The 11,427-nt window shown below is 59.3% G+C and overlaps 2 protein-coding genes across 2 annotated transcripts; one reads left to right on the top strand and one right to left on the bottom strand.

Moving 5' to 3' along the window:
• Window positions 1-374: 374 nt before the first annotated feature.
• Window positions 375-6,135, top strand: BXZ73DRAFT_36846 (uncharacterized protein; the record flags this gene model as incomplete). Its single annotated transcript, XM_048017898.1, has 8 exons — window positions 375-644; window positions 697-3,123; window positions 3,186-4,275; window positions 4,332-4,693; window positions 4,743-4,970; window positions 5,022-5,100; window positions 5,154-5,387; window positions 5,441-6,135. The coding sequence occupies 8 exons, from the start codon at window positions 375-377 to the stop codon at window positions 6,133-6,135; spliced, it is 5,385 nt and encodes a 1,794-aa protein (XP_047884110.1).
• A 339-nt stretch (window positions 6,136-6,474) lies between these two features.
• BXZ73DRAFT_86517 (26S proteasome subunit P45) lies at window positions 6,475-11,414 on the bottom strand (the record flags this gene model as incomplete). The annotated part of the gene is made up of 13 exons (XM_048024230.1): window positions 6,475-6,533; window positions 6,588-7,168; window positions 7,239-7,529; window positions 7,583-7,992; window positions 9,319-9,517; window positions 9,574-9,687; window positions 9,739-10,115; window positions 10,170-10,338; window positions 10,393-10,690; window positions 10,741-10,822; window positions 10,871-10,908; window positions 10,957-10,998; window positions 11,336-11,414. The coding sequence occupies 13 exons, from the start codon at window positions 11,412-11,414 to the stop codon at window positions 6,475-6,477; spliced, it is 2,739 nt and encodes a 912-aa protein (XP_047884109.1).
• Between the last annotated feature and the right edge of the window lie 13 nt (window positions 11,415-11,427).

Raw genomic sequence — 11,427 nt, 5'->3', positions numbered from 1 at the left:
CATCGGTCAAGTGGCTCATGAAAAGGGACGTGTGAGGAGGAGGGACAGGCCTCCGGCCCTGGACATCGCGGATCCCAAGGCAGGTTCGGACGGTGATGTACGATATGACCGCGATGTTGCGAATGATTCCCGAAAGGTGACCCTCGCTTTCGCGCGTTGGCATTTCCCTTCGCTCAACCACCTCCTCGTCACAGCCCTTTCTGCAAGTTGCTGGCGCAGAGGAGCTCACCACCGACGCCGAGGCCGACGTTCCTCGCTCTCGCCCCGCTTCAGCCACGTCCTCCCTGGACCCCTACTACTTCGGCACCAACAGCCCATCGGACTCGCCCATCCCCCCCGTTCCTAGCCTTCCCGCACTTCCAAAGACACCGGAGATGCATGCGTACGAGCCCGTCACCCCTGGAAGGGATCCTGCCGCCATTGATAGGCGCATGTTGGTCGGGGTTGGAGAACTCGCTACTCCACGCTGGGCGCGGGGTGCTCGCAACGACGACTTCGAGTTTGTGACGCAGGACCGTGTGGAGGAGGTTAACGAGGACGACATCATCGACGTGGATGCCATGGATGACGAGGCGAGGGACTCGGATAGCCCATGGACAATAGAAGCGATTGACGGGGAGCCAGAGGACTCTGAGAAGAACGAGGTTCGTCTCTTTTTTCATGGCTTCTTGTGTACTCGTCTGAGCGTTGCAACAGCCCCTTATGGAAGTAAAACACTCCGCTCGCGCGGTTCGCAATCGTCGTTCAATTGCTGAGGAGAGCGGTGGAGAAGAGATTCTATACCCCCGCCATCCTCCGCAGCCCCATCCCTCCGACATGCCTTCTATCCCTCGAATCCCTTCAGATGTCGACAATGACTCCTCTGCTGTGTCCTCGTCTTCCGCCGATGCAGGGCCTCCTCCAAGTGCCTTCTCAACACCACCGAACCGTCCTAGAAAACGGACATCGGAGGAGTTCGAGTTGGACAACGGCGTACTTGTATCCAAGCTTTCTCCCGGTACGGCCACGCCTGGCACTGCCAAGGAGAAAGACAAGGCACGGAGACATCGAAGTCTAGGAGTCGGTATCCCATCACAGACCACCCCCAAGGATAAAGGCAAGGATCGCAGAAGGGACACGCTCTCGGTGAGCGTCCGTCACTCTCGCCAAGGATCTTCAGGCTCGACGCCTGCGGAGACCCACCACTCCCGGCGAATGCATACGTCTGACTTCTCCCACCTTCCCCCGTCGCCGTCGTCGTCATCAATCCAGCAGTTCCTGAAGCACGGCGGCAATTCGAGCAGCTCTGCGTCATCCCCTCTGAACACCCAGCCTCACGTCGCGGCCAACGTCGCCCACTCCCTCCTCCGTGGCACTCAGGAGGGGTGGTCTGATTTGGATGATCAAACGACAATGGAGGCGCTCAGGAAACTTGACGGTCTTTCGGGCAAGGCAGCACGTGCCCGCTCTAGCATTGGTGGACACAGTAGGGTCAGCAGCAGTAGTCGCCCAGGCACGCCGGCCAAAGCTTCCGGGCAGTGGGAAGGCATCGAAAGCAGCACCAGCAAGAGCGGCAAACGAACCAGCACCCACGCGCCGTCGAACGAGGGCAAGAAGTCGAGGGACAGCACTCACAGAATGTCCTCTGGGCTCGGGCTCGGGCTCGGGCTATCTGTGGATGGGTCTGCGGAAGTCGAGCACGTCGTACCGGATGCTGGCGATGCCGTTCTTAGCTCTCCCATCCCGGAGAAATCGATACCTGCGAAGAAAACGGGCTCTGCCAGTGCACGCTCGAGTTTCACGCCGAAGAGGGGCTCTGCATCCTCGGGCACCTATGCAAGTACCCCCACTACGAACGGCTCGCGTGACTCGGCCCAGCTTTCCGTCGCTACCAGCGCCACATCTGTCTCCCGGCAATCGTCTCAGAAGGCCAGGCGCAACAGTGCGGGCAGCGACATTTCTCTCGGACATGCCAGCGACCCGACTTCTGCTCGCGACCGCGCTGCCTCCCTTGTCGGTAATGTCGATTCGGCGGAGGAGAGCTATGTACCACCGGTGCCACCACTGCCGAAGGAGCTGTCGACGTACAAGTCTCCGCTTGCCTCTCCCAGCGTCGCCGTCCCTCCTTCCCACGATTACGTTGATGCTCTCCCCGATCGGAGCAGGCGGGAAACCTTCAACGATGTGACCTTCCCATCCACTCTCGAGCCTCCACCCTTCCCGTCTACCCCGTCGAAGCACAGTTCTCTTCAAGTTCCCAAGTCGACCACGCCGACGAACCTCCACAAGACCCCGTCAAAGAAGTGGAGTTTCTCGAGCGCCTTGGGCAAGAAGCTATCGTCCACGCCTTCGACGTCCTCGATGAAGGATGCTGTTCAGGCGAAATCACCTATAACCAGCCCTCGCGCGATGTCATTCGGACAACAAATCCGGAAGTCAATGTCGAGGGAGAAGCGCCTATCCCCAACCTCCAAGCCATCTTCCGGCGGGGAGTGGTCGCCGGTTAATCAAGCCGCCATGACCTCTGCGACCTCACTGGCCTCATTGTCGTCTGTGGGTTCCACACACGCCCTGTCTCCGGTGATCCCAGGGCAGCCCAATGTGATCCCTGCGAAGACGCCGGACCGCCTTGTTTCCAGCAGGGCTGATACTGCGTCCCATGCCAGCACCAATGTCCCGGCTGCGCCCATGAGCCCTTCGGCGTCTGTGCGTCGCAATCCGTCGACGAAGCGCCTTACACCGTCCTCGATACCCTTTTTCAGGCGATCTTCGTCGCAGTCAATGCAGGTTCCTCCACCCAGTTTGCCGCCGACCTCCATCTCTCCGACCACATCCTCGGGCCCCCCATCAGCCACTCACCTCCGCGCTCCGAGCGCCACCTCCCCGACAAAGGACAATAGTGTTTCTTCTGTCAACGTCCCAAGCTCTGCCAAGAAGTCATCGGTCCTCAGCCTGGGACTACCCTCCCTCTTAAAGGGCTCCAGCTCTCGCCGTAGCCTGCACTCCGGCGGGGAAGGCAAGGGTGACGCGAAGAGCAGCCGCGAGAGTAACGCTGGGCTGTCGGACCGAGAGCGCTCCAAGAAGGACGACAAAGACCGTAGTGAAAGCAGGATCTCGGTGCTAATGGGTAGAAAGAGGGGCAAGGTGCGTTTGGCATGTCCGCGTTTGTGGTCCCGTCTTCCGTATTTATGCTTGCCCGCCCGCAGACGCTTTCGTCTGCCCAGCAACCGCCTAAGAAAACAGAGCCCGTGGCTATGCCTCCCATGCAGATCTCGGCTTTGCCTCCGTCCACCGCTGCGCGCGTGGCTAACCTCAAGTCTACTTCACAGTCATCCTTGACCTCGAGCACGGGCTCTGTTAAAGGTGGCAGTTCCGCGCGCGCCACTGCCCAGACCCTCAGCTCGATGCAGAAGCAATCGGATACGTCACTCCGCCGCCACCAGCTGCCGACCATTGCGGGTTCCCCCTCTGTCGGCGGCCTCCAGCCCGCAGCCCGCGACGTCAAGGACGGACCGCCCCTTGCTGCACTCAACACCTCCGCCGGCCTCCCGAAGGAGACCCCGACCAAGATCCCCCGCATCTCCAGCCGCTCTTCCGCCGCCAACTCACCCACGCTCAAGGCGAACGGGGCGAGCCGCAGGGCGAGCGTCATCGCGGGTAGCGGCCTTGCGTCGTCGAGGGGAGCATCGCCGGCGGGTGGGAGCGAGTCGATGAACGAGTTCGGGGTCTTGGAGAACGGAGTGGCTTCTACATCCAAGACGGCACGTACCTCAGTTCGCAACTCTCCCCAGACGCCGTCTTCACGAGTCCCCCGCCAGGTCTCTGGGACGAACGGCAGCACGATTCCCCGCAAGAACCGCGAGTCACTGTCATTCGGCGGGCTGCGCAAGTCGTCGACGAGCTCGGTCACGTCAAACAACTCAGGTGCGCAGCACGAGCAGCCGCAAGCCTCGCATTCGCACCACCGCTTCTCTGCGCTCTCGCCGTCCAAGGGGTTGAAGCTCTTGAGCCCCAAAGTATCACTTCCCACCGCCCGCGCGTCCAACAACTCTTCATCCACCCATAGCATCCAGCAGGCCCTCGGTTCCCCGTCCACTAGCAGGCAGAGTCTCTCTACGCCGTCTCCGGCGCCGAGCTCTGTCGACGAGGAGGAGCTTCTGGGTGATGAGGAGATGATGCAGTACATCAAGCGGCAGCAGGCGAAGAAGTTGCAGAGCGGTTCGACCCAAGAGGATCTCGACGCGATGCTCCGCTTCCCCGAACCCATCCCCCCCGCCGCCGCTTTGTCTCCCCAAGGTACGTCTCTGGTAACACGTCGTGTGACTTTGCTGTCGTCTGACCGTGCCACGCAGCTCTCCTCGAAAGCGACCAGGTCCGCTGGCTATCACAGTACGAGTGCCGTGAGGTCCTCGACTACGAGTCCATCTACTTCACCGGCGCGCGTAGCGACAAAAAGATGGCCACTCCGGACATCGCGACCAACAACTACGGGTACGATGACGAACGCGGCGACTACCTGGTCATCAACCACGACCACCTGGCGTTCCGCTATGAAGTCATCGACACGCTGGGCAAGGGCTCCTTCGGGCAAGTACTTCATTGCCGTGACCACTGCACTGGGGAGTCCGTGGCGATCAAGATCATCCGGAATAAGAAGCGCTTCCACCATCAAGCTTTGGTTGAGATCAAGATTCTGGACAACCTGAGGAAATGGGTACGTCGGTCTCTAGGTGGTATGTTGCATTTTACTCATGCTATCGCAGGACGCGGAAGAGAAGCACCATGTGATCAAGATGACCGAGCACTTCTACTTCCGTGGTCACCTATGTATCGCGATGGAACTCCTGAGCATCAACCTCTACGAGCTCATCAAGGCAAACAACTTCCACGGTTTCACCACCGGCCTTATTCGTCGTTTCACGAGCCAGATGCTTCAGTCACTTGCGCTCATGCGTCACCACCGCATTGTACATTGCGATCTCAAGCCCGAGGTGTGTAACAGTTGTGCGCAGTCCGTGCATTCTCTGAACCGGGTTTTGTAGAACGTTCTCCTTCGTCATCCCGCCAAGAGCGCGATCAAGGTTATCGATTTCGGTAGCAGCTGTTTGGAGCACGAGAAAAGTGCGTCGATTGCTAGCATTCCTTACAACTCACGTGCTGACATCCGTTGCCAGTATATACATACATCCAGAGTCGCTTCTACCGCTCCCCAGAGGTCATCCTCGGCATGAACTACCACATGGCGATCGACATGTGGAGTTTAGGTTGCATCATGGCCGAGCTTTACACGGGATTCCCGATCTTCCCTGGCGAGAACGAGCAAGAGCAGCTCGCCTGCATCATGGAAGTGCTCGGCGTGCCGGACAAGGACTTCGTGAACCGCAGTTCGCGAAAGAGGCTCTTCTTCGGTGCGTACACTGCACACGGTACCAGCGTATCTCGTACTGACGACCGTGCGCAGATACTACGGGCGCACCTCGGCCTGTCGTGAACTCAAAGGGCAAGAGGCGGCGTCCTGGCACCAAGACCTTGGCGCAGGCGCTCAAGAACCCTTCGGATGATCTCTTCATCGACTTCATCTCAAAGTGCTTGGTGTGGGATCCTGAGCGGCGGTTGAAGCCGCAGGCTGCCCTCCGCCATCCGTACATCACTGCCGGGCGGCGAACCAAGCCTGTCAACTCGACTCCGTCGACGGCGAAGACGCTGCTTCAGACGGCGTCGTCGAACCTCGGTAGCCGCAACACGAAGGTGACCGAGACGCCAAAGAAGTCGCTCATCAGTGCGCCGACGCCGCTCACCGCTCGTTCGTCGCGTACGCTGGCCGTGCCGAGCACTCCGAGCGGGTCGACCAGTATGCACAGCACCCTTGGCTCCGCTTCTCGGTCGTATCGTGCCTCACAAGCGCAGTCCATATCTTCATACCACTCTAGCCGCACCATGGTGAGTTTCCCGTCGAGTGTCAATTCACTGTCGATTTTGACCGTCTGCTCTTCCAGACCACCCGATGACCTCCATGACAGGGAACTATGTATTTCTGCTACTCTAATCGCATCCTCGCAGACTATCGACGATATCTACTCTATGCTGACGAATTTCGAGCTGGTCTGTCCTAGTTGGTCCTTTGCTATCCCATACCCCCCATTCGATTCGTTGTAGTTTATTCTCCTGCCGCATCTGTCATCTGCCACTCGCATCTCGCCACGCCCATTCGCAAACCGAGCGCTGTTGTGATCCTCTCTTACCGCGCCTCATTCCCACTATTTTTTTCCGTTGCATCACGCCACCGCCTTCGCCCACGCACAATATAATACTCGGCCGCCTTGTGGTGTCCATCGTTTCATGGAAAACTCGGGCGGGATGTTACGTTCACTTTGAACCTTTCAATACTATGTACCCCCTTCAAGAAACGGGCACAACATACGAGATGTTATGAGTCACTCCAGTAGCGGATTCCAGTTGTGCTGTGTGCTATACAATGTCCAAAGAGTACGAGAACTATATCTCAACGTCCCCTCCGCCATCCAGACAGCGCAGCTTGATGAACACATCGCTCCCTGCGAAGCCGAGAAGTGAGCACCGGTGCAAGATGAATCGAGCGGCGGACGCACCCCAACCGTCGAGCGACTTGAACACGAGCGAGCCCCCAAAGTACTTGGTGTACAGCCTGCTCATCGGCAGCCCGTACCCGAGCCCGGCGATGGTGCCCATGCCCATCTGGACGCCCCTGCCCGCCATCTCGGCGAACAGGCTCTCGCCGCCGCCCGCGCCCCCGGCGCCGTCCGCGAGCGCGGCGCCGCCGCTCATGTGCTGCGCGGCGTACGGGCCGCCCCCGGTGCCGTCCTCGTCGCCGCCGCCGTCGTGAACCGCGCCGCGGCCGGCGGTGGTGAACGAGTACGAGAAGATGCGGGACATGTTCGCGGGGGGCACGCCGCCGCCGTGGTCGCGCACGCGCATGAACAGGAACCGCGGCCGGGGCTGCGGGCGGTGGTGCGGGTGCGGGTGCGGGTCTGCGGCCGGGGACGGGGACGGAGATGGGGACGGGTGCGGCGGGGAGGAGATGGTGATCACGACGGGCGGGATGGGCTCGGCGGAGGAGTAGGAGTGGTGGCGCTGGTGCCACTCGACCGTCGCGCGGAAGGAGTTCTTGAGGATCTCGGTGAGGATGTACTCGAGGTGGACGGGGACGTATCTGCGCGCGGCGGTCAGGTCAGGTCAGGTCAGGGTGGGTCGGGTCGGGTCAGGGCGCGAACGGGACTCACGCGAACCGAGCGTCCGCGTCGCCGTCGATGACGATCCGCGGGCTTGCGCCGAGCGTGGCCTCGCACAGGTCGCTCACGAAGGAGCCGCACGCGCGGATGAGCTCCCGCGGGGAGCAGTTGGCCTCCACGACGCCGCGGTGGTCGCTCGCGGTCGCGTCGTTCTGGGCGAGGCTGCGGGAGATGGCGATGTGCTGCTCTGCGATGAGCCGGACGGCGATGCGGTTGCGTATCGTGCTGTCCAAGAAGGTGCTGATGTCCTCCGGAGTCATGTACCGCGCACACTCCTGGAAGCTGCCGCGCTCGTCCGTCAACAGCGGTCCGAGAGAGAGAAAAGGAGAACTGACCCCTTTGCCATCGCAGGAATGTCGTTCGCATGGGTCTGGACAAGGTTTGCGAGATGCTCGATGAACTGCATGTTCTCCTCGAGGGTGGTGACCGGTGGGTGAGTGATGAGGAACTCGAACGAGCTCCGGTGCGCTTCGAGAGTCCGGGCGATGAAGGGGTTCATTCCGACTATGAAGGGGAGAGTCTCGAGCGAGCGGGCTCGCATTGCGAGCATGCGCGGGATCTCCGTGAAGACATACTTGACGGAGTTGAGTACGGACTCGGGGGAGACGGGCTGTGCGAAGGAGAGGAGCTTGGAGAGGGTGAGAGGGTTCGGAGGGTTCTTGGTGTGCTTGTCAATGAGCCGCGTGAGCTGTGCGGGAGGAAGGCTGCTTGGGCCGGGGTGCGCCGAGTGGAAGGTGTGCCGCTGCTGTCGGTGGCCGACGAAGGAGAATGGTGGTCGGACGAGCGCGAGCCGTGTCGGAGGATGCGCGAGGGATGCGCGAGAAGGCGGGGCGCGAGGCGAGAGCGCAAGTCGCCTCATGGCGGGCGAGAGGGGAGGAGGGGAGGGAGGGCGCACGAACACAACTCATGATCTGCGCGAGTGGGCGGAACTTGCAAAGCGGGAGGGCGCAATGACGCGCCTCGCCGCGGCCCGCTCTCCTGCGTTCCATCCCTTGCCATGCGCATTTCCCGAATCGCGGTGTGGATGCTCCTATCCCTGCCTCAAATCATAGAAACCCTCCGTGTCTCAGACGGTACTCGGGTTGTGTGGAAGAAGGCGAAGACGGCGTCGGAGGTTAGGATGTCTGCTCCGAATCCCTGCGAAAGGATACATCCACTGCGTCCTCATCCTGGGTGTCATTGTGGATGAGGACCCGTCGTGGTGTTTCATGGGGATCCCATACTCTAGGCGTATTGACCGTTCGACATCATCGGCAGCACTCTTGAAGCTGTCGGTCAACTTCTTCAGATATCTTGCATCTCCTCACTTCTGGCAACCCTCTTTGGTTTCCTCTTGCACAGACTTTGGCGTTTCTACAATCCCACAAGATAGAAAACTGGTTGGTGCTATTCAAATTTATGGGTGGACTACGTGTTCCAAGACACGACAGGACTTGCAAATACAACTCATTGCACGCCACAGAGAGGGCCCAAGAATGGCGTCAGTCGAGAGCGCCCCGGCGCACACGTATTTAGCACCAAGAAGTCTCTGCCTCACATCCTCCGCACCTGGAGAGCGATCCGTCCTTGTATACGGAAGATGCTCGACCCCGCATCGCTCCTCGACCAGCACCTCGCGATTTTTGCGCCGCGGTACGCGTGGTTATAATGGCCAGCGACCAGGGAGATTGCAAGTTCAATGCCAAGCTTGTACTTGTCCACTCCGGTGTCCCGTAGATGACGATGAGCGGCTTCAAGGACATGCTCCAGGATAGTGCGACTTCGGGGCCGCGGTCGTGAAGGACGGGCTCGAGGTGCCAAGACTAGGTGCAAAATTGGGGGAGAACATACCATGTCAGGGACTGAGTCCTACTCTGTGAATGCCAGCAAGGCCTGCGGCTACCGGCACAGGGCCAGTGCGCCCCCTTCGGTTTCCGGGCATATGGAACGTATGAGAATGTCGGATGAGATAACTAAAAGACTAGTAATAACACGCGGGCCTGAGTCTACCACTCCGTCTAGTTGTACACTTGATATAGCGGCCTGCACATGTCCGGTCAGCAAGCATTCGGTTCATCGTGGCGCGGGCGACGTACGTGCTCGAGAACTTCGTCCCTTGGCGCACAACTTTCTCGACGGCATCCAAAAAGTCGCGTTCTGTTGCAACCTTTCTGCGCGCACGGATGGCGAACATTCCCGCCTCCGTCGCCACCGATCGCAACTCAGCTCCTGTCGTGTTCGGGCACAGGCGAGCAATTAGGTCGAAACGGATGTTGCGCTCCACGCTCATACTACGAAAGGAGATCAGCCCACAGAAATATTGCACAATACTTTCCTCCTCACGAACCTACGGGCATGGATACGGAGAATGTGAGCCCGACCCTCGTTGTCAGGTAGTGAGAACTCCACGCGACGATCCAGACGACCAGGACGAAGCAGAGCAGGGTCCAATGTGTCGGGCCTGGCGGCTTCACGGTAAGCTCAGTAGACAATAAGACAACAATCACCTTACCTGTTCGTAGCCATCAACACCTTGATGTTGCCTCGAGGGTCGAAACCGTCCAGTTGGTTGATAAGTTCCAACATAGTCCGCTGCACCTCGTTGTCGCCACCAGCACCGTCATCGAACCGAGCACCACCGATGGCGTCCACTTCGTCAAAGAAGATTATGCAAGCCTTCTTGCTCCTCGCCATTTCGAACAGTTCACGAACCATCCTCGCACCCTCACCGACGTACTTCTGCACAAGCTCGGAACCAATGACGCGGATGAAGGTTGCATCTGTCCGGTTGGCCACAGCACGCGCACAAAGAGTCTTGCCAGTGCCCGGAGGACCAAAGAGAAGGACGCCCTTTGGTGGGTCGATTCCAAGGTTCACGAATCGTTCGGGCTGATGTGAACATGGTGAGCAAGGAGCTGGTGCATGTGGACAAGGAGGACTTACTGAGAGTAAAGGTGTTTCAACGACTTCGCGTAGCTTCTCAATCTGCTCCTTACAACCACCGACGTCTGAGTAAGTCACGTCCGGCTTCTCCTCAACCTGCATCATCGTGACCGAAGCGTCGATCTTGGGAGGTAGCGGGATCTGGATCTGGTACTTGTTGCGATCGACACTGGAAGCATGCCTTTAGAGATTCAAGTATAGGCCCCGGGTCAAGGAAACTCACCCAACGCGCATACCCTCCTCAATATCCGTTGGCGCGACGCGCTCTCCAAGTCCGACAACGAACTTGGCAATCTGCTTGATGTTGATGACGTACTTGTCTTGCTCGTCCGCACCCTTCTGGCCCTGCACCGCGCCTTCCGGGTTCACTGCGCGCGCACGCTCCGCGGCGGCCTCGTCCATGGGAATGATCTTGGTGCAGCGCGCGACTTGGAGGGGATGCTCCTCTCCCATGCGCTGCCTGTCCGCAGCCAAATCCCACAGGTTGGGCGAAGCCAGACCGGTGTCGGACTCCTTAACACCTGGTCGATTTTGAGAACAAGGCGAGCATGCACCGAGCTATGAAACATACCGAGTTTCTCGTTGATACGCTTCTGCACCTCTTTGATATCCGTCTCAACCTTCTTCAGTCTTCCAGCGTACGGCCCTTGGCCCTAAATGTTAATGAGCAATGGCAAACATGTGCGCGAGGTATGACATACATATGTCTTGAGGATCTGAATGTCACTGTCGTCAAGGGCTGTAAACAAGTTAGCTGATGCACCAACGCTGCAGAAGGTGCACTTACGCTTGATCTCTTTCTCCTCCTTATCGTCACCCTTCTTCTCCCCTACGGAATGAGCTCAGTCTCATGCAATTCCGTACAAGCGCAATGCACATACACTTCTCCCAGTCGCTGTAGTCATGGTCATTAGAGTGATGAGAGGTGCATAGTGATGTTAACTCACGCTTTCGGCGGCATATTTCGTGTGTGGCAGGGGGTGTGGAGGCAAGAGGAAGGAAGGGTACGCGGCTCGGTCGGACGCAGCCACCGTAAGCGACGAGGACGCGTCAGTGGACGCGTAGGCGCTCATTCGGCGCTCAGATCTCTTTTGACGCCCGGGAGAGGAGACCGCCGGAAGAGACCATCCCTGGCGGTGCGGCCGGCCAGCCGGCCGGACAGTTACCGATTGTGGATGCCTCTCTCGTCTCTGGCCGCCTTCCGCCCTCATCCCCTTCCTCTTCACCCCCACTCCACTCCATCATGGCCGGTGCTCTT

Source organism: Epithele typhae, assembly GCF_022376455.1.
Source record: "Epithele typhae strain CBS 203.58 chromosome Unknown BXZ73scaffold_1, whole genome shotgun sequence".
NCBI lineage: Eukaryota > Fungi > Basidiomycota > Agaricomycetes > Polyporales > Epitheliaceae > Epithele > Epithele typhae.
The sequence above is the reverse complement of the archived record's forward strand: the minus strand, read 5'-3'. Positions and strand labels throughout refer to the sequence as shown.